A 23514-nucleotide genomic window follows, 5' to 3' on the forward strand; every position below is an offset into this window, starting at 1 on the left:
GCATAACCCCAGCTCAAGTGTTTTGTTTGCTAAACCATCTTTAAACATGGTTTACTATTGTGTTGAGCAGAGAAGGCAAGCAAACATATAACTGATGCCTGTACAGTATACAGGATGGATACTTTATCTTCATGTATACATAAGGGTGAAAATGGTTCTTGGGCCAGGGGAGTGGAAAGGCTAAAACATTAATAAAGAGTTAGTTATAGGGAGAAACTTGATCACAGCATCCCAGAGATCAAAGGTGGACATATGGCAGCAGTGCAAGATAGGTTGAAAAAAGTAGAACAAGGCAAAGGTATGGCATCAGAAGGTGAAGTTTGCATATCCTAGCAAAAGTGTACAGTTCATTTCCTGGATGGGGAATGCAGAAGGAATTGTGCTGTCCTCGCAATACAACTGGAAAAATCAAGGCCGAGCATCTAATTTTCCAGCTGTGAAAAACACATAACTAAAAGTGGGCAAAACATTTCAGAATTCAAACATCCTACTTTGTGAAATGGCTATTTTCAAGGACAAAACTGGCTGTTGCAATTGCTTTGGGGGCATACTGAGCTCAAGAGTCTTCTGAAATGATTAAAGGAATCCTTTCCTTTAATCCATTATGCTCAAGAAGGGGAATTTGAAATCAAATTCAAAGCAATTAGAATCCAGAAACATTTTGTGGACGATTCTGTGTAGCCAACCAAGGAGAAGTGGTCTAGGATTTAAACTAGGGAAACTATGGCCCCTTTATGACTTGTGGACTTCAACTCCCAGAATTCATGAACATGGCTGACTCAGGAATTCTGATAATTGAAGTTCACAAGTCATAAAAGGGCCTTAATTCCCCACTCCTGGTTTAAAGAGATGTCGGTGCTTCTGTAAATGTTTCCTAAAAGGTAAAGGTTCCCCTCGTACATATGTGCTAGTTGTTCCTGACTCTAGGGGGCGGTGCTCCGTTTCAAAGCCAAAGAGCCAGTGATGTCCAAAGTTGTCTCTGTGGCCAGCATGACTAAACGCCGAAGGCGCACTGAACACTGATACCTTCCCACCAAAGGTGGTCCCTATTTTTCTACTTGCGTTTTACATGCTTTCGAACTGCTAGGTTTGCAAAAGCTGGGACAAGTAATGGGAGCTCACTCTGTTACGCGGCGCTAGGGATTTGAACTGCCAAACTGCTGACTTTCTGATTGACAAGCTCAGCATCTTAGCCACTGAGCCATCCCTACATTCATACAAAAAGTAAATTAAGGCTGGCAAATGTATTATTATCTGGTTATTTTAGGGTTTTTTAATCTGTTGTGTCTGTTTTAGGGATTTTTAAAAAATATATTTATTCAGCTTTGTACAGTTCTTTTAATTGCATTTTAACCTCCTCCAAACTGTACATATTTAATTTTTTATTGTATTTTTGTGATATTCTCTATGGACTGTACACCGCCCCGAGTCCCTTCTGGGAGAGGGGGCGGTCTAGAAGCACAAATAAATTGAAATTGAAATTGAAGGCAAACATGAAGTAGCAAACTCTTTTATGGAAAGCTCTACACAGTGCCCTGGCATGGTTAGGAGTTGGAGTGCCTAGGACTCATCTTCACTTAATAAAGACAACATCACATTTCCTTGGTTGATACTGTTACACATACAGTTCACATAGAGTATTTTCAGAGGCTCTGAATGAAATTATTCCTTCCTTTAAGAACACAGCAGCAGGAGTCACCATCAGTGGAAGATGATTAGGTTCCTGGCTCACAAGGCAAGATGAAACCTTTTCCATTATAATTTGGAAAGGTCACTCTGATTTGAATCTACCACTCCTTGACCGTAGAAAAAACTTTGGAAACCTATATTTCTTTGGTTTTCTTATGGGTTTTGGGGGGACTTAAAGTTGCAGGGAGCTCCTCTAAGACCAAGGAATTTACTGGAAAGGGAGCACTGGAAAATGTATTTCCTTGTGGGAATGTTCCCTTCGCTTAGGGGAGAAATGTGAAAAATATGTAGCAAAGGGTGATTAGCATGTTTATTTGTGTCTCTGCAAGACAAACATTACATTCTAAATGTACTAATTCAAAACAATGTATGTGGCCCTAAACCAAGAATGAAACGTGGCAGTTCTTCTAAGCTGAGTTCCTTATTGTTTCACACCTATAGAAGAAATCTTGCCAGACTGAGGACTCTACTGTCTGCATCTACAGTATTTTCTGTAAGCTATTAGGGAGGGGCTGTCTTCACCCTCTTTCTCTCACACACTTATCGGGCTCGGTTGCCTCTTAGTCCTCTGTAATAAACCAGCAGTTCAATCTTCTACTCAGATTCTGTGGCTGAGGTGAATTTAATGTTGATCTTTTAAATGCTGTCCACTAGGGCTGCTTTTTACAATCCAATGAGTGGGACTGTCCCATCAACAATTCTGAGCCACGAAACATAGCTGGAGATTACTAGAAATTTAATTCCATTGATTTTAAATCACAATTGAGGATATCTAATTTAGGATGTGTTTTCCTGGTAGCTATGAACCTATCTGTGTTGGAATGTAAATTCATGACTTGCAGAAGTAGCTCCCTTTCAGTTGAGTGTATTATAGGCAGTGGTGGGTTTCAAATTTTTTTAGAACCTCTTCTGTAGGTGTGGCCTGCTTTGTGGGAGTTGCTTGCTGGCCATGTGACTGGGTGGGAGTGGCTTGCCAGCCATGTGACTGGGTGGGTGTGGCCAACTTGTAAAATGTGGTGAAACTCACTTAACGCGCTTGCTTATCAAAATGTTGGCTCAGAAACACTGGCATTTGAAGCACGCAAGTCTTAAAGCTGTCAAGTTACAAGACCCTTGCACCCCTAACCCTTTAGAAAAAAAACCTCAGGGATGTTCAAACTTGACAGCTTTAAGACTTGTGGACTTCAACTCCCAGAATTCCTCCTCCAGTCATGTTGGCTCAGGAACTCTGGCATTGAAGTGTGCAAGTCTTAAAGCTGTCAAGTTACAAAACCCTTGCACCCCTAACCCTTTAGAAAAAAAACTCCTAGGGGTGTTCAAACTTGACAGCTTTTAGACTTGTGGACTTCAATGCCCAGAATTCCTCCTCCAGTCATGTTGGCTCAGGAAATCTGGCATTGAAGTGTGCAAGTCCTAAAGCTGTCAAGCTACAAGACCCTTGCACCCCTAACCCTTTAGAAAAAAAACCCCAGGGGTGTTCAAACTTGGCAGCTTTAAGATTGTAGACTACAACTCCCAGAATTCCTCCTCTCGCTCTTCATCTTGATGTGCGGACGGGCGGGGGGAGGGAGCTGGAACCGGTTCTAAACGGCACTGTAGATTTGTGGAACCTCTTCTATAGAAGAGGTTAGAACTGGCAGGAACCCACCCCTGATTATAGGAGAAGGTAAATAGTGCCCTATCAGCTCCACCATCATAGATAACGGGAAGTAATTGTCACTGTTGTAGTCTGCTACATCTGGAGCTCTCATGTTGCCTATCTCTGATGCAAGAGGAATTGTTTTTGGGAGTATTAAACCTAATATTGTATCAATATAAAGATAGGATATATCTTGTCTAAATTATCTAATTTAGAACAGGCTGAGGAAGAGAACAAAATTTCTAGGGAGCCTTATTTGGGCTAAGGACCTAATTATATATGAATGGGCTCTCTAAGATGTCTTCTCTGCTTATATATTTAGATAAGATATAGCCTATCTTTATATTTGTAGGATATTAGGAGTCTGGTGGCATAGTGGTTAGAGTGCAGTATTGCAGATTAATTCAGCTCATTGTCAGCAGTTTGACCCTCACTGGCTCAAGGTTGACTCGGCCTTCCAACCTTGCAAGGTCAGTAAAATGAGGATCCAGATTGTTGGTGAAATATGCTGACTCTCTAAACCCTTAGAGAGGACTGTAAAGAACTATGAAGTGGTATATAAGTCTATTTCTATTTGTGCTCTTGTGCTATTTCTATTTCTATTTGTGCTCTTAAGGTTCTTTCCTCTATAATAGTGATGGCTAACCTTTTTCTAAAGGTGTGCCACAACTGTGTGCATGCGCACAAATGACCCCCTACCTGTGCATGCACGAGTGAACCCCTCATAGATGCACATACTACCTCCTCCAGGGGCCCAAGTGAGGCTGTTTTCACCCTCCCTAGGCTTCAGGAAAGCGTCAGGAGCCTAGAGAGGAAGAAAAACCACCCCATTGGGCCAACCAGAAGTTTGTTTCCAAACTTCTAGTTTGCCTGTTGGGCTGTTTTTTGCCTTCCCTAGGCTTCAGGAAAGGCCCTCTGGAAGGCTGAAAATCAGCTATGGCTCTGCGTGCCATCTGTGGCACGTGTGCATAGGTTCGTCATCACGGCTCTATAATGTGTGGTGCTTGATATTATTGGTCAATTTTATTTCTCCTCAGTAATAATATAAATTCAGAGTTATGCGGGAATAGGGCATTGTGCTAGAAATCAGCCTACTCTTTGAGGGAGATGGGCAGTTCAGAAATGTAAAAGTTAGACAGACAGACAGACAGATAGACACACAGACAGACAGGCAGATATAGCGATAGATAGATATAGCAATAGCACTTAGACATATACCACATCACTGTGCTTTACATCCTCTCTAAGCAGTTTACAGAGTCAGCATTTCCCCCCCAACAATTTGGGTCCTCATTTTACCAACCTCAAAAGGATGGAAAGCTTAGTCAACCTTGAGCTGGTGAGAATCGAACTGCTACATTGTTGGCAGTCAGAAGAATAGTGGGATAGCAACAGCAAGCAAATGTTGGTAAGCATTGCCAAGTCTAAAGGTCTTTGATCTCTAAATACTCCCTAGTTACCCCAGATAGCAGAGTCTGCAAGTGGGTGGGAACTAGCTTAGGGAATTTTCCCTAAGGAACATGTTTTCTGATACTGCTTCTGTTCTTTTTCTCTGCTGTGAAGACAATTGAATCATTCAGAGTCTCTATAGCACTCACACTCTTAGGATTATGGAAGACAAAAGTTACTGTTGTGAGGTTTAACTGTATGTCCTCAGGACTTGGATATGACTCAAGAATACAAATACAGCAGTACTACAAAGGATAGCAAAGTACTACTCATGCTTCATCTTATATTAAATAATTTCATAGAAAGTTCTTTGTCAAACAGAGTGTTTTCATTGCTGGGGTTTTTACTAAGCTAGAAGAAAAAGTCAAACTTCAGCTAACATTCTCCCCAACTTTATGGTTTTCAAATAAAAGGAGGTTTTGAGCAGGGACAGAATAATTATCTCTCACCATCAGAATGATAAACTATGTACCTAGTACCCAGTAGCAACCCTTTAATACATTGTGATTAAAATGTGTTGCTCTCTATAGATCTGCTGCATTACCATGCAACCAGAAGTAAAACATGCTGTCCCCTCTCAGAAATCATCTTTGGTTCTGACCATGAAAGTATGAGAAGGACCGCTGTTAATACTAGAAATAAATGACAAAAGACAAGAAAAATAGGCAGCAAATAAATCCAGTCTTTCAGATCTTCTTCCCCAATATCCTTATCTTCCCAATAAAGCAAAGTGAGATGTGCTACTGAAGTCCCAGCTCCAATCTGAGATTGTGGTGATAAATCTTACTTAGATGCTTAGAAGTGACATATAATTACTGTGGGTGCATCCTGAAATTCTGAAAAGGATTTTCTCTCTGAAAAGGAAAATGTCATCCTCCCGCCTGTTCTAAAAGAAGGATCTGCTATACTAGAGTAATTCATTTGACCAAGAAATGTGCTCTGAATTTTATATGTTCTCTGTGTTCAACTCAGATGTCTTTCAGTTTCTCTGTCGATGCCAGAGTTGGTTCTACGTAGGGTCTTTTTGCACAAATAACCCATGCAAATTGCTGCCCAATTTGTGGTATCTTCTATGGACTAAGTCATTTATTCTAGAATAGCTCTTTACTGAACACTTAGTGGCACAATTATCTACTTGTCCAATTGGACCTGATATTTCTAAATCATATGACTTCTTTCCTGCAGGTGTACATTATCAAGGTCACTTGGTCCAATGGCTCAACAGAGGCAATTTATCGACGCTACAGCAAGTTCTTTGATCTGCAGGTAAGGTTTCTAAATTCCTGTCGGAGATTGGAATTTTCATTTCATGGAGCTGTAATATTATTTTACTTGATTTTGTGCTCACACAGTATCTTTAAGGCAACATCTTTTATACTTACATGCATGCAGCCATAGGCCTAATGTTACTGCCTTGGGTGCAGTAGACTTGATACAAAAATAATTCACACTATTTGTCTCCAGATTTTTGCTCAGCTGTTTTCTTTTCCTTTATAATGGCTAGCAGGAGACTTCTTTCCTATAAATATATAAAAGCATTAAGTAGGTTATAACAATATTAAAATACCAACTTTTAATCAAAATCAAAGCATATCTATACTTATTATTGAGCAATCCAAAGAATCATATCTACATCTGATGAGAGATAAATATTCTGCTTGGGTCAATCTATCCATGTTTTTCAATGGTCTAGACTAGGTCATAACCATGTTCATATTAGTAACCTAAATAGGAAGAGCTTTATCAATTACAGTTCAAACTAATATTAGTGGCTTTTAATAAACCTGTTAACTCCATGTTGTTTGTTATTTGGCTGCCAATCCTGTACATGTTTCATTTTCTTCTATTGTATTTTTTGTCTTGGTATAGAAAAGAAAACTGGATTAATATGTGATAATAACTTTCTCTTCAGTTACTTCAGACAAAGATTGATTTTCATAAGAACAGGACTTTTTCTATGAGCTCATAATCTTTTGTGCTGGGCAGGAGATTTTAGATGCCCTTATCAACAGATTATTTGAGGCTCAGGGTTGAACATTGTCTATGAGCTTGTTCATTACCAAGTAGGTAACATCATCATCATCATTAACTGATGGGTAATGAAATGTCTGTAGGAAAAACAACAAGTTCAGAAAGTACTAAGGACCCCACAGATGCCACTATTTGAAAGGAAAATGCTTTTGGCACCTGAATAGATTTTATTTGTTTAAATTAGTCTTGCCATGAATGGTAAATAAGAATACTTTAAAGTGATCCTCTGCCTACTTACAAATGCTAATCTTTAATTCTTAATCTTGCTCACTTGTAAAAATGTTTATTATTGCAAACATTTTACATCATATAGTTCAAGCTTCGGGGAGAGGGGGCGGTCTATAAATCAAATAAACTTGAAACTTGAAGCACTGCCGTGTCTTAATATTGTTATTATTTCAGAAGTCATTTCAAATAAATCAAAACATTTTAGCATCAAATTATAATTGTAGAAGAGTGGCTGAGCTGGAAGGCGGAATTAAACAAGTCATCAGTTTGGAGTCATCGTGGTGCCACAAGAGACCCAGCTCCCCATGAATTCCATTGGCTTTTACCCAGTGCCAATTTAGCTTTGATCATTAGTTGACTAGATTCTTGTGTATAGGTAGTAATAATAAACTCTTCTTACTTTAAATAAATGAATGCTCCTGGTTATTTGCTCCTGACAACAACTATTGGTTGTAATGTATCTAGCAGAAGCTATGCCTTACTGATGAATGTTGTTTTGTTACTTAATTTCAAACTTAAGAGTATGGATTATTTATTTATTTATTTATTTCCTGCCTTTATTATTTTTATAAACAATTCAAGGCAGCAGACATATCTAATATTCCTTCCAATTTTCATGAAGTCTGATGCTTTTCTCTGAAGTACTACAGTCCAGAAGTACTAGCTTTTGGTCTCAGTCCATGCAGGGCTTTCCTGCATTGGCAGCTAGCAGAAGACTCATTCCACCAGGCCCCCAGAATAAGCCAAGCTGGTTGGAAAGTCGCCTTGATATTAAATCTCTGCTGCTTTTTATGCACTTCTCAGTTGTGTCTTACTTTTTGGAATTACCTGAGAAATTCCCCCATATTGTGCCAATATCCAAAATAGAGTGAGCAAGTGGCGCATAAGGAAAACCCATTAGAGATACATGACTCTGAAGTAGTGTTTGAAATCCAAGATCATGAATGGTTTGTTATGTTAACTACTAAAAAGCCTGAACCTTACAAGGAGGGGGGGGGAGCCAGCTCTCAGCACCTTCTGGGCATCAATTCTCTTGTTTGTGGAATATGTGATCAGGCTGAAATCTATTTATCGCTACTATCCTTTTCTTGGCAATGTCATTGACTGTGCAATAAAGAGGCTATATAGAATGAGTCTATATTTACAGCATTAGGCATAGGAAATCTCAGATTCCCAATCCTGAGTAACTTGAATACGAAATTATCAGAAACACACAGAGCCACAGAAGTAGGAATGCTGTTATAGAGGGAAATTGGTGTGGTAGCCTTTAAATAAAAATGTGGGCATACTTTTAGCAACAACAGCAATGCTGAGAGACTTGAAGAGAGATTGGTGATTCCAAATTCAGGTAGGAATTGCATACTTCTACACCTTAACTCGTGTTTTAATATTAGCATGTTAGCAAGAAGAATACATTTGTCATGGATATCTACAATATCTATATTTTTAATAAGGAATTATCAATTAATGCAATCCCCAAATGGAAGGAAATCAATGCAGGGAATGTAATTTTGATGCCAGCCAATCTTCGCTGAGCATGGAAAAATTGAGTTGGGCTTGTTAGAGTGCATAGATGGAAGACCACCAAATAATCACAGGCAACAATTGAGGGGAACAGTGTTAAATGCCTTCCGATTTTTTTGCAATAAAAGTAACATGAATGTGTCCATGTCCATGTGTCACTGGGAACTGAGTTCTGTGTGAGGGAAGCTTTAGTTCTCTAAAAGAAAAAAAGTTGCTTTCTTCAGCTGTAACTAGTTTACCTCTTTCAGGCTTGCTGAATAAATCCCAAGTAAGGTGTTGGCTTCCTAATCGTACAGATGATGTGATAAAAAGTCAGCACCACTAACTGGGTGTATACTAGAAAAAAATACAATGTTGAAACACAGGCACTGCAAACTGGAAGGTGGGATACCTTCAGAATTCCCAGTTTAATTTTCTGTCTGTCTTCATTCCCTTGAGAAGTGATAAAATATATTTAGAGTAAATGATGAATCATTAGAGGCCTATAACAAATAATGCTTGTCCATTCTTATGGTTATTAATTGTCATTAATTGTAGGTATGCATTCACTAGAAATAATGCTTAAATTATGTTATTAATCTTCAAGAAGCCTACATCTTATTTTCTATGATCTGGTTTCAATCAATGCTGCAGTTTACTATGAATGCTATTACATCACACAAAACTTTTTTTTACCATGTGGTAAGTCAAAGATTTGTTGACTTCCAGAAATGGTATTCAAAAAGAAGTGATGATTTTGATATTCCTTTATTAGCTGAAGAGGTCATCATAACTGTAAGAGCACTATCTATACAAACACTTTAGATGTATGTCTTTTTGGATGTATGCCTAAGCATACGGGTGACATGTTAAGACAAATATGTTTGATTTTGCAGAATGCTAAAACGCTGATTTATGTGGTCTGATCTCCTGCTTTATATGTAAAAGTTTTCACACAGCCACAACATCTGACCCATTTTGAATAAACAGCACAGGGATACATTTTTCATTGTTTCGAGGGAATGCATATTGAAAAACTATTAAATTGGAGGTGCCAAATCAGCAGTTTCATGTAAAAGAAGAAAAATTTTCTGCATGGCTCTTATGAGATGTCAAAAGACTTTTAAGTGAAAAATGCAAAGCTTTCAAAGAATTTATTAATGACTTGGTACACTCAGCACCATTCACTTTTGCTGATCTAAGTAAATCATTTTGATGATAGAATAGAAGCTCTGGGTATATTGCTACCCCAAGAGCTTAGAAGAATAAAGAAAAGAGCATATGTCTTTTGTTAGTCAGGGCCATTTTTGGAGAACACATCAACCACTTACAGATTATAATCTTTAACACAGCAATGAAATTTTCTTGCCAAACAATCTATACAGAATACAATTCCAGACATGGCTGATAGTAACAATGAGCTCACATATGCCCAGAGTATATGTTTTAAAGCAGGGTTGGTGACACATTTTTATTAATTGCTTAGAAAAATATAATACAACAAAGTAGTATGAAGTGCCCCTATCCTAACAGGCTTTTCAGTCAGCACAACACTAGTATGGCAAAAATTTGTGAAAGTTGTTCTTACGAAATTTGTATAATTACATTGCATTGTGTTAGAGCAGTCTTCATAACCTGGTATCCTTTGGATGCTTTGGGGCTCTTACTCCCAGTGCATTAACACCAAATTGAGGAATGCCTTGTTAGATCAATCCCCATCATAAAATACACGGTGTCTTAGTATTGCTTTTAATCTTGGTTTGGTAAATTGTTCCCAAAATATACATTGATCAATAGCCACATAAATATGTTATCTGAATATGAATGATTAAGAAATAATTAATTAAATGCCATAATAATAGTAGAAGTAGTATCTGAGACCCAGTTTGGTATAGTGGTTAAGGTATCAAACAAGAAACAGGGAATTCTAATCCTGTCTTCGTTATAAAGCCACTAACTCAGGAATGTCAAACTGGCGGCCCATGGGCCCGATGTATTATGCACAGGCCATGTCCACCAACTCCAAGAATGGGAAAAACATCACAAAACATTATGTGATGGCAACGTGACACTGTGAGTTTGTCACCTGTGCACTAACTAGTTGGGCTAGTCTCTTTCTCTCAGCCCCAGGAGGAAAGGTGCAAGGGCAAACCACTTCCGAAAAACTGCAAGGACTAATTAAGTAGTAATTACAGTTGTCAGATATGGATTATTTTGAACTGATAGAAAACTTGCTAGTTGATGCATTTGTGACTTAGGTAACTGCTTAGTACAGATAAAGAACCAAGATGAGCATGTAGTTGTAAATATTATAAAAGTAAATAGTGTTAAACTATTTAATTTACTGATTTCCTGAATTGCAAATTATGTCATGGTCACAGCAATCAGTAAACTCAGTTGCACATGGTTCCTTTTGAGGAGGTATTTGGGTAATGGGGAAGAACAGTCATGCGAATAAAATTTCCAAGTTGGGTAATAATTGTTTTAGTGACCTTTGAATGATTCACTTCAGTCATTGGGAGATTTATTTCTATCACATTATCTTTGAGGATTGCCCTGAGTTTATCTGCTGTAAATAGGGAGGAGTTTTCATTTTTGAGTAAAGGGGAAAGAGCCCATTCCATAGGAACAGGAGTTATCTTTTTTTTGGTCTGAAGATTTTCTAAGAAGCTTTTAAGAGCTGAAGTATGACCAGAATTGATATGAATCATACAATAGTAACCCACATAATGTCACCAGCTTAGGATATGGGGAATATATATATACCTGTTTGAATAAAGAGTTTCTGAATACCTGGATAGATCTGCACATTGCAGTACAATATTCAGTATAATGCAGTGAGTCATGTGCAGATCTGTACATTGGCAAAACAAAACAACCATGTCATAAACATGTGGCCCAACATAGGAGAACAAACACATCAGAACTAGACTCAGTAATCCCTCTGCATTTAAAAGAGAAAGGCCACTCTTTTGAAGACAGCAAAGTCCACATTTTGGACAGAGAGGACAGCTGGTTTGAAAGAGGGATTAAAGACACTATCTATGTCAAAATTGAACAGCCCTCTCTCAACAGAGGGGGTGGGGATACAACATCATTTAACTCCAATCTATGTCCTTTCAATAATTCCAAGAAGGCTTCTTACCAAGTTGCATCATGCAGGTGACCCTGTTGACACAGATAAACCTCCAGGTGACCTTAACAACCAGCTAAAAGAATGCAAATGACCACCTGTCTGCAGGGAGTATAAATCCTTCCATTCCCCACCATCCAGTCAGAACTGAAGAAAATTTTTGGATGGGAAGTGAAACATCTTCAAAGAAAAATCAGAAAGTCCAGTTGCCTCTTGAAAAAAGCACCTTTGGGGCATACAATACTGAGGCATCTCACTTTTGAACCATGTAGGGAAAATGTATACCAAGGTGATAAAAATGAGATTAAGACCAATTATAGAACTACAACTAGCAGAAAAGCAGATAGGTTTTAGAAGAGATTGGAACCACACAGATGAACTTTTTGCATTTAAACAACTAACAGAAAAGAATATGGACACAATAAGAATCTTTGTTGCATTTGTAGACTAAGAGAAAGCATTTGATAGAGTTGATGGGAAATTGCTATGGCAAACATTGACCCAATATGGAGTAAGTGAACATCTTATTAGAGTATGTAAAAGCTTATACAGTGATTGCAGAAGGATAGTTAGGACAAACCAAGGAACATCAGAACCTTTCACAGTAACATCCGGAGTAGAACAGTGATGTGTAGTGTCACCACTGTTGCTTATCACTTACATTTAGACCATAAACAAAGAAGCTAAACCCCAAAATGGAAATATATCAACTAGCTATTCTTTGCAGGCATTGAAAGCAAGTACAGCTATGAAACTGCAACAGCATCTTATAGCCATAAACAAAGAATGCACGACAAATAATATGAGATTCAGCAAAAATTAATTAGAATTAATGGCAATTGGAAGAAAAAAAGCATAATTTAAGCAGAGTAATAAGAGGGGAGAAACATTAAACAAGTATCAAAGTTCAAATCTCTAGGAACAACATTCCCCATTGATGGTAAAATGGATGACATAAGGTTATCGTAGTAATGCAGTAAGGAAAATCAAGTATTGGGACAGCTAGCTCTACTCCAACAAAACAAGGCAATACCAATCAGCACAAAGAAGCATCTCCTACAAAGCATATCCATCCCCACCCTATCTTACCAGTGCCAAACATGGGCACTTAACTATAAAACATAAACGAAAGTTAGTCACCACAAAAATGAGATGTTTGAGAAAAGCTACTGGAATGACCGGAAGAGATAAAATCAGAAATGAGACTATCAAAGAATTGGCATAGAGCCAATCCTAAACTACATACAGAAACAGCAAATAAAGTGGTTTGTTCACCTGGAGAGGATGTCTTGGGATTCCATACCGTACAAGGCATAAACAAAAAGAGAAGACCAAAGAATATGAGGCAGACCCAAAGACACAGTATAATGACATCAATTAATAATGATTCAGACTGCCAGAGGAACAAGAACCAGAACTTTGTATCTCTTTGGCCCACAAAGCAGTAAAAAAGGAAGTAAAGAAGAGGAAGATTACATTAGGATAGAAGCTTGATCCCACATTTTATCATTCTTTCAAATCTAGCCTGCCTTTCCACTGTGCATCTCACAACATCATTTGGCATGAGTTCTACACTAAGTTTAGAAACTGTTGCTTATATGTATTTGTTCTTTATTCTGTATTACTGTAATTTCTGTATTTTGTCTTCATACATAAGGCTATTGGAAATTTGAAAAAAAAATCAAAATCTTAATGATAAAGATGAACTGGGCAAACAGATTCTGTTTTTGGTTAATTAGGAGTGCAAATATGTGATCAACATGTGGTTAATTTAATGTATGAAGTAAAAAAAAATCTTTAGCTCTGTATTCATATGACAAAGCCTGTCTACTGTAGCTGATGGGTCATGTTGAAAACTGGAAACAGTACACATTTTTCTTATTAGACACTTTGACAGTACAATGGGATAGCTTAAAAACCCTAGAGAAACCAAGAAAGACATCCTCGTGCACAATAATAATAGAAAATTTACTAGGGAACATAAGAAAAAAAAACACTGAGAAATGAATAATCAAAGATTGTATTAATATCTGGTGCCAGTTCATTTTTAAATAGTGTAGCTAAGTTGCAGTTTTGTCTGAGTACATGGGAGTGAGGATGCCTCTTACATATATTTATGTTGGCTTTCTTCTTGTAACTTTCTCAGGGTTCATAATTGATCACAGTTTTGGAAAATTAAGCTAATACAGTTGTTTATTGTGTTCCTTGGATGCTGTTTTGCTTGAAAAATCTGTATACATCAAGGCTAGCCTGGTTTTGTTGTTGTTTTGTTTTATTGTTGGCAAAAAAAACTATCTGTGCAAGGGACTATGTTAGGTTAACTGAGGATCTTTAAGAAATATAGGGACACCCAATATACATGCTGCGTCTGATTCATGTGTTTCTTTGAGGTGGTAGTTTGGGGCAAGCGAGGGGAAGCTAAATAAACATTTCATATTAAGGAAAACATCATGATTTTTCCATCAGATGGGTTCCAGCAAGCAGCCTTTCCCATTTCTTGGATCACATTAACTCTTTTGCTGAACTCAGTGCTGTTTCAGCTGAGGAGCTGAACTCATCAGAATTAGAAAGCCAAGTTAGAGAAAGGACAGCAGTCAGTTAAATGTCTGCATGTTAACTGTAGCTCAATAACTAGCCTTAAAACCAAAGAATCATTGACATGCAACTTTTCTTTAACCCTTAAAGTAAGTGTTTATGGGAAGCCTGACTAGCTGTGGGTAGCAGTGGTTATATTTACTGTATATATACTATGGGGTATGGGTGCAGTAACCATTTGTTCCTTAGGAGAGTTCTTTAATTCAGAAAACTGTCCTTTAGGCTTATTTGATTTAATTATTTATTTTGTTGGTTTGGCTCTTGAATGTTCCATTATTATGTAAAATTATGGACTTAAAAGATTTTGCTTTAAACCTAGCAAACCTCTTTCACATTTGCCCCTGTAAACGTTGGTCCTTTGCAGGTAGTCCTCGATTTACGACGAACCGTTCAGCATTTGTTCAAGGTCTGATGGACACCCCTCTCCCCCATGGTTACATGGCCACATTTTGAGTGCTCAGCAAGTGGGCCATATTTATGGCTGTTTGCAGCACCCCATGGTTCCATGATCACAATTTATATCATTTTTACCGAAAACCAGTATTTCTGGTTTTACTGAAAACCAGTATTTACTTCTAGTTTTTGACAAAATTGCTCCAGAGCAAACAATGGTATCACTTGATTGTAGCATTCGCTGTACAATCACCACATTTGCCTAATGACTGCAAGAAAAAAACGTCATAAAATTGAGCCAGTCATATGATGACCTGCTTTGCGAGCATCATGACTTAAACCATAATGGGCAGGTTCCATTACACCATAAGTTGAGGTCTGCCGGTACTTTTTCCCAAGAAAATATGATCATTATAGGTATGGTAGCCATTGCTCATAAAAGACAACCATGTTCTGGATAATCAATGAAGCTAACAATGACTCTGCTAAAGTGTGCACACAAGTTGCATCTCCTGCTCAGTGTCAAAAAGAATGTCAAAGTATGTTTTTGCAAGAAGGTAGGCAGAGGAAATAGAGGGAAAAAAGATAGGAAGAGAAAGAGGAAGCCAGGAGGTACTTCTACACTAGGCAGAAGTTGCAGATTGTCATGCCAACGGAGAGATTTTTCATAGCAGTGGGAAACAAAAGGGGAAAAGCAATGCAGAGAGAGACAGAGATGTAAACTTCTCATTTCATGTTTTTGTATATATTTTGGAAACTTCTAACTGTATAGTATGTTCTGCACTTTTTAAAACAAATAATATCTGGTCTGGATAATTCTCAAATAAGCTGTTTACCCAGAGCTGCTACAGTAGCCCTCAAGTTACGACAGCCTTGGAAAGGGGTGCTTTCTGGGCCATAAAGTGCTTCTCGGCATGATATAACATTGTGCTGCTCCCCATGGTCACGTGACTGCATTTTGGCAATTGGCAACCAGCTCACATTTATGACCAGTTGCAGTGTCCTGTGATCCCATGAACAAGATTTGCCAGTTTCTTCCAATCAGAAGAACATATTCATTTAATAACCACATGATTTGCTTAACATCCACCATAGAAACAGTCAACATTGGGTCTGGTCATGTGGGTGCTTCGACTTATGACTTCAATGACTTATGGCCACAATTCCAGTTTCAATCACAGTTGTAAGTCAAGAATTACATGTATTATATTTTTGGTTAAGAAACTAGAATACGAATAGTTAAAACAGGTTTGAAGAGTGAGACTGAATCAGGAGTCTTGTTTTATTGAATTTCGCTTTTTAGACCCGCCACAATGAACATTAATTAAAGTTGAGGCTAATTAGAGTGTATTCACTTTGTGTAATATGCAGAGTTAATCAAAGTCAAGTCATCTAATCCCAACGGCTTCTCCATCTTCTAGATTATATGTTGATTTGGAGTAAAGGAAGTTTAAAATGTCATTTAAAATGGACCGAAGGCACCGGGTTGGAGAAAATGTTGTTGAACAATACTTGACAGATTATTCCTAGGACCTTTCAATACTTGGTTTCACGCATCCATGATAGTTGAACATTTTTGACAATGGCAGCCAGAATTTTTTTTTAAAAAAATGTGCTGCCTGTACACATTAGTGCTACTTACTGCTTACTTCTTTAAATACAAAGATAACAGTTCAGCTTTGTGGTTTAAACTGAAAGGACAGTGTTTAGGTTTTGAAGTTCAATTTTATATTATTCATTGTTGGCGTATATTTCAGGGATGGACAGTTGGCTTGCTGAGCCAGGAAATTTTTTTAGTCCACCTTGAACAAAGTTTAGGTTATGGCTCTTTCGACCACCCACTGTGGTCTGGAGGAGGAAGATGAAAAAAGCAATACTTCTGAAAAAGAACTCTTCCTTGCTAATGAGAAAAAAGGGTGGAGAGAATAGGCAGTTGCAATTATATTCGATAATGACATTCTTCATTTTCTCTCTCTATGATGGTGAGATTTTATGGGCAAGTTCAAATCAGTTTTGAGCTAAATATTAAACACAAGTTTTGACCAAAGTTCACTTTCAAAGCAAGCGGTTTTTTTTTTATAATAAACCCCTGCCACACATTACCTGCTTGTGCTTACCACACAAGTGGTAGAGTTTATTTTATGTGTGGAGAAAATGGGCAGGAGAAACATTCCTGAAAAATAAACATTTTAGACTTGCAATCTAAAATAAAAGATATCATTATGTTGTGTAGGAGTATATTTTGAGGTGAAAAGGTTATAGGAAGCGCTAGTGAAATGTCAGTAATCTAATTTTATACACAACTGTAGTCCAGTCTTTCTGTTGTGTCTACAATATAGTCTCAGGATGATCCAAAGCTAATCAAAAACTGCAGGTAATGTTCAATGAGGAACTCCGCATTCAAGGTGAGACCAGCTTTTCCTTCACCCCTACCTATCCAATGATGTAGCTTAAAGTTAATATCTTTAATCAGGTTCTCACAATGGCCCATGTTGCTTAATGCTGCTGATCCTCATAGGCCCCATTCTTTCCTTTACATGTGATATGTATTAAGAGAATCTCCTGAGCCATTGGTTTCTCAAGCGCCATGAAAATCAAAAGATTCAGACAGTTTCAGTGAGTGAAACTGTTAAGCTTGCAAGATCAGTGATCTATTGTAAGCTTAAATTCTGTAGAAGAATCTGAACTACTAATGGTCAAGGGAAATTAGCGGGAGTTAAGAACGGTATTCAAGGTGGGCTGGACTTAGATCTCTTGTGGCTGCACAGGAACTCATGACTGATGATGCATTTAGAATAGAACATAAATAATAATAGAATATAAATAATAGAGTTGGGAGGGATCTTGGGGGGGGTCTTCTAGTCCAACCCCCTGCTTAAGCAGGAAACCCTATACCATTTCAGACAAATGGTTATCCAATCTCTTCTTAAAAACTCCCAGTGTTGGAGCATTTACAACTTCTGGAGGAAAGTTGTTCCACTGATTAATTGTTCTAACTGTCAGGAAATTTCTCCTTAGTCCTAGGTTGGTTCTCTCCTTGATTAGTTTCCACCCATTGCTTCTTGTCCTACCCTCAGGTGCCTAGGAGAATAGTTTGACTCCCTCTTCTTTGTGGCAACCCCTGAGATATTGGAACACTGCTATCATGTCTCCCCTAGTCCTTCTTTTCATTAAACTAGACATACCCAGTTCCTGCAACTGTTCTTTATATGTTTTAGCCTCCAGTCCCCTAATCATCTTTGTTGCTCTTCTCTGCACTCTTTCAACATCTTTTTTACATCATGGTGACCAAAACTGGATGCAGTATTCCAAGTGAGGCCTTTGACCCCTCCCTCGGGCTCAGCCTAGTCATCCCCTATATCTCCCTGGAAATAACTTATTTGAGCAACTGGCAGGATATCAAGATTAAACTTGACGATGCTGAGTTGATGCCTTGGACACTTTGGGGAATGTGAATGGTCCAAGCCATTTGATTTGAACTCATTACACCAGTGTTTTATCACCTGTTGCCAGCATAGTTCAAATTGCCCTTGAAATCCTAACTCACATGTTTTTCCATGTGCCAACCTCTAATGGAGGCCTCTAACCAAGAATTCCCTGCAGTAAGAGATAAGCAGGCCATTGGATGAAAAGTGAGTTTTCAGTAGTATTGTCCTGGTTATAGAATTTGCTTTCTGGAGAAGGTTGCCTTGCTCCTACATTATGGCCCTTTTGACAAGACATAACAACCGTTATATGTTCATAGATCTTTTAGGAACTGGTTTTTAATGTAATTTGAGCTGCTGGTCTACCAAGTTTTCAATTACAATAACTTACTGTTTTGAACAAGGGTGCCTATGATCTTTGAGCTGTTTTGTACTGTAATCTTAGGTTTGTTAAAATTTGCTACTATATTTATATGGTATATTATTATATTTGAATACTTAAATTCTGGCTGAGGGCTATTACCGAACTGTGATCTGAAAATGCACTACTTAATTAACTTGATAATTCTGAGTCATGGCTGTTTTGGAAAACAAACACTTTGGATTTTGATCCACCTAAACTATCTGAGAAGTTCAGGCTGATGCAAATTTTCAACAATTGGTTAGAGTAGGATTGTGAAAGGAAGTGGATGCGATGGAAACTTTTTTTCTGGTCTGTATTTAATTGCAGTTATGTTGCTAAACGTCTCTTTCATGAATAATTTCCCTATTGTGGGATGCTCTGATGCATTATTCATGGTATATTGATTATTTATCCTATGTGCAGTCTCTTTAATACTCTGGCACAGGCCTGCTTTGCATCTGATTTTTGTTCCTGTTGCCTTAGCCATCTATGCTATGCTTAATTGCATTTGGAATGTATAATGCAGCACGGATTAAATGCAGGTTAAGTGCAACATAGATCAATACTCACTGAAAAAGAGAACTACTGTCCCCAAGGCTCATTTTCTGAGGTCAGGTATTAAATCTATTTTTTTGACGCAGGAGCCCTAGTGGGTTTCAAAGAATGCGGTGTGCATGTCAGGAATAATCAACATGAATTTACTGAAACTCATCAACGTTCGTTTTCTGCAAACACTGCAGGGGAAATTTTTTATAAAGGAGGAAAAAATACTTGGCTAAAACTAAAACCTTTATAATGGCAACTTTCTCTCTTCAGACTGTTGACATCTTTCCTTGTTTGGACCACTTCCATGCTCGCTTTAATCCAGTCTCTGTTTTTGTATGAAGTGAGAGAAAGTGACATGGATTTGAGATACTGGGACAAGGCAGGAAAGGTGAAAGCAGAGTCTTCACTCTGTAAAACGATTCAAAGGCACCTAAAACTTTTAGGAAGGAAGGGACAGAGAGAAATATCCTGTCATTTTCTGTTTAATTAGGTCCTGCAGGGTAAGCCTTCCTCTGATTCACAGAACTTGTGATTAGTTATGAAGTCTAACAAGAACAGCTAGCTGAATCTAGTCATAGACTGCACACTTGAATCATTATTGAAAGATTTCTATACTTTGATCCCACCCCCCCAAAATAATCTTTTTTTTATTGAAAAAGTTTTATACAAACAAATTTTCCCCCTTTTTACCCCCCCCCGCTATATAATATAAATCACATACAAATACTGTACCCTCTCCCCTCCCCCCTTCTTAAAGTAGATTTCTCATTCAAATATTGTACCCCCTCACCTCCCAACAATCATAGTATAAGTTTCTCTTAAAATAACAATAACCCAATAACCCCATCATCTAAATTAATTAAACATATATAGATCATAATATAGGCTTCTCTTAAGGTAACAATATCTCATTAATCCCATCTTCTAAATTTATTATGCATATATATTTCCCCACCCTCCACCCTAACCCTCCCCCACCTCCCAATCAAACCCACCCCCCTGACTTCCGCTATACACCACTCTAACAATTCCAAGCATCCCACATATTATTTACTCTGATCATCTGTCAATCTAAACATTCTTACCTAAAGGCTACATAGTACTTCCTAGCGTGATATTTATTCTGTATGTAATCAATCCATTTTGCCCATTCCTGTGTCTAAATAATCTTGCAATTTCTTATTAATTTAATCAAGCTTGATTTACTAAATGTGGACAACAGCAGAACTTATTAAAAATTTACTTTTTAATGGGGAAAGCTCTAAATATTCATTGATTAACCCCAAATTAAAGTTGTTGGCCAACTCCTGTGATCCTACCTGTTTAAATTGGTAGAGACATATAAATGGCAGAAAAATATAGCAACCACTTTCAATACTTCTAGAGTAAATCTTTTACATTCATTTGAATATATTCCTATGATTCAGAATATTTCACAGTAAGTAAAGATACTAAACAGAACTGTATAGCTACTTAACAAAACTGTCATATTGTGGAACCCCTTACCTTAAAAAAACTAGAGATCAACATCAAAGGCTTGAATATTGGTGTGTATGTGTTTGTGTGTGAGAAAGAATAGAACATTTGGGTGGGGGTGTTAAAAAAATTGGTTCTTTAAAAAACTGGGTGTCCAGTACCATAAATAAAATGTTAAAAAATTAAGCCAGTGTGAATAGCCACTTTTTATTGTTTATAAACAAATCACAAAAGACAAGTTCTAATTTTGATTTGTTTATTTAATTATTTTATTTATCAAATTTATATAGCCACAAAGTGACTCTGGGCAAGGAACAACAATGAACACATAAAAAACAATCAAAATAAAAAATATCATCACAGAGACAGCCCTCTGTTGAAATTGAGGGTAGGATAGGGACCTATTGGTTGAAAATAAAAAGAAGATTCAGCCTGAGTTGTAGGAGGAATTTCCTGATTGATTGATTCACTGAGCAATGGGCCAGACTGGTCAGCATCTAAGGCTTGCATGTCAAACTCGATCGTGTCATGTGACAGACATATCATGACGTATCGCAACATTTTTTTTTTGCTTTTGTGGAGCCAGGGTGGGTGTGACCTGTGCGTAACTCATCCGGCCTGTGGGCGGCCAATTTGACAGGCCTGATCTAAGACATTTCCTGACTCGTATTCTGTAATTGAAAATGTTTCATCTTCTCACTGAATTTATGCTGCAAATAAATAAAACATCTATAGAAATATTCAAAATAGCAGAGTTACAATTTAGTTATGAATTCTTTTAATGATGCTGGTAATGGGACTTCTGTCCTCCTATTTTAACATTGTTTTTTTCTGTAATGATGAAAGGAAATCTTTCTCAATCTCCTTTTCATCATAAAGGCTTCCTGGCCAATAACTGAGATTTCCTGGCCAGTCACTTTTAGCCTGGTGCACTGTAGGTGAAGCAGAATACAGAGACTGTGGTGGCTGGGGATTAGGAAAGAGTTACAGTGCCATACCTTTGGAGGGCAGGATTAACTTTGAACAGTGTTCCTACTGTGACATGTTCTTTTGAAATAATAAAGCAGTGGAGAAAATACTTGCCAGTTGAGGAGAAGCAAAAAGAAGAGCAAAGTCAGCAATAAGTTGCAAAATCTCAGGTGTTCAAAGCGCATATGAGTTTCTACAACCTTCAATTTTAAGGAGGATGGTCTCCCCAAAAGTTAGTTAGAACTTTAAAGTTAGTTTTGGGAAAGTTTGCTGGTGCCAATTGGATGGAGTCTCTTTCTTAACCAAACCCTTTGTTGTCTTTGTTAATCAGAATATCTGAACTTGGCTTACAAGGTATGTAAAACATGTGGCCAAGTGGTTAGAATGTAGTACTGCTGGCAAACTCTGCCTGCAGCCTGGAGTTTCACCCTGATGGGCTTCAGATTGACTCAGCCTTCCATCTTTCTGAGATTGGTAAAATGAGGACCTCTAGGTTGTTAGGGGCAATATGCTGCCTCTGTAAATTGCCCCAAGAGTGCTGTAAAGTACTATAAAGCAGTATATAAGTCTAAAGTGCTATTGCTATGTGAGCTTCCATAGAAATACCCCATACCGTGACTATCTTTTGAAAGGTCCTGAAGACATGGTTTTACCCACAGGCCTGGGGACTCCCGGATATTATGGAATCCATCAAATAGTTGGTTTGATTGTGATTATCTATCTATCTTATATCTATATCTATATCTATATCTATATCTATATCTATATCTATATCTATATCTATATCATCTATATCTATATCTATCTATCATCTATCTATCTATCTATCTATCTGTATGTATCTGTGTGTGTGTGTGTGTGTGTGTGTGTGCGCGCGCACGCGCATGTTCCAGCATAACTCTGGAATGCCTCGGGCAATTTCAACCACACTTGGTACACAGATGATTTAATGCTCAGGAAACAAATACTGTGGGGGGTAAGACATCCCTAACACCCCTCGGGGGGGGAGGGGTGTTCTGTTAAGATACAGCTGTTGTGCCTTAAAATGGCTTCTACTGTACTGCCATAAAATTGCTTCTACTGTACAGCGCAGTGGAGTTGCCATGGTAACAGCTTTACAGTACTCCACAAGAGGGCACCCTCAGGTAAGGGGGAAAATTAGAAATTATGTTTGGTCCGGACATTTTCCCCCTATAAATAAATACTCGGGCAACGCCGGGTTATCGGCTAGTAAGTAAATAAATAAGAATAAAATGGAGCACGTGTGCATTGTATCCTAAAGCAGGAACAAAGAACACACAGGAATGACATGTAAAGGCAGGCTTAGCCTTAACATGCCAGACAGCAAAACCTTTCTAGCACTTAACTGCATTTTATCAGCCTTGTTCTATTTCATTGGAATTACTGACCACACGTTCTCTTTTTTTCTATTTTTGCTAGTACCAACAGTAAGAGACTTTTGACATCTCCTACAGTTTGACTCTTTTGTTGTAAAAATAACAACAAAAAAACTAAAGAGCAACAAAGATGATTAGGGGACTGGAGACTAAAACATATGAAGAACGGTTGCAGGAACTGGGTATGTTTAGCTTAAGAGAAAGAAGGACTAGGGGAGACATGATAGCAGTGTTCCAATATCTCAGGGGTTGCCACAAAGAAGAGGGAGTCAAACTATTCTCCAAGGCACCTGAGGGTAGAACAATAAGCAATGGGTGGAAACTAATCAAGGAGAGAAGCAACTTAGAACTGAGGAGAAATTTCCTGACAGTTAGAACAATTAATCAGTGGAACAGCTTGCCTCCAGAAGTTGTGAATGCCCCAACACTGGAAGTCTTTAAGAAGATGTTGGATAGCCATTTGTCTGAAACGGTATAGGGTTTCCTGCCTAGGCGGGGGGTTGGATTAGAAGACCTCCAAGGTCCCTTCCAACTCTGCTATTGTATTGTATTGTATTGTAAATGAGAACAGCTCGGCACTTGAAAAATGTGATCTTCAAAACTAAACTGGACCTTTACCTCTGCTGAGGATTGTAACA

The 23514-nt window shown here is 38.0% G+C and overlaps 1 protein-coding gene across 2 annotated transcripts in view; it reads left to right on the forward strand.

Moving 5' to 3' along the window:
* SH3PXD2B (SH3 and PX domains 2B) overlaps window positions 1-23514 on the forward strand; it is a 134737-nt gene that overhangs the window by 29712 nt on the left and 81511 nt on the right. For both annotated transcript variants that reach the window (XM_081944515.1, XM_081944521.1), the window contains exon 2: window positions 5963-6043. In XM_081944515.1, coding sequence (XP_081800641.1) covers window positions 5963-6043 — 81 coding nt within the window. The remainder of the gene's footprint in view (window positions 1-5962; window positions 6044-23514) is intronic.

The sequence above is a fragment of the Natrix helvetica genome (assembly GCF_964273705.1).
Source record: "Natrix helvetica genome assembly, chromosome: 1".
Lineage (NCBI taxonomy): Eukaryota > Metazoa > Chordata > Lepidosauria > Squamata > Natricidae > Natrix > Natrix helvetica.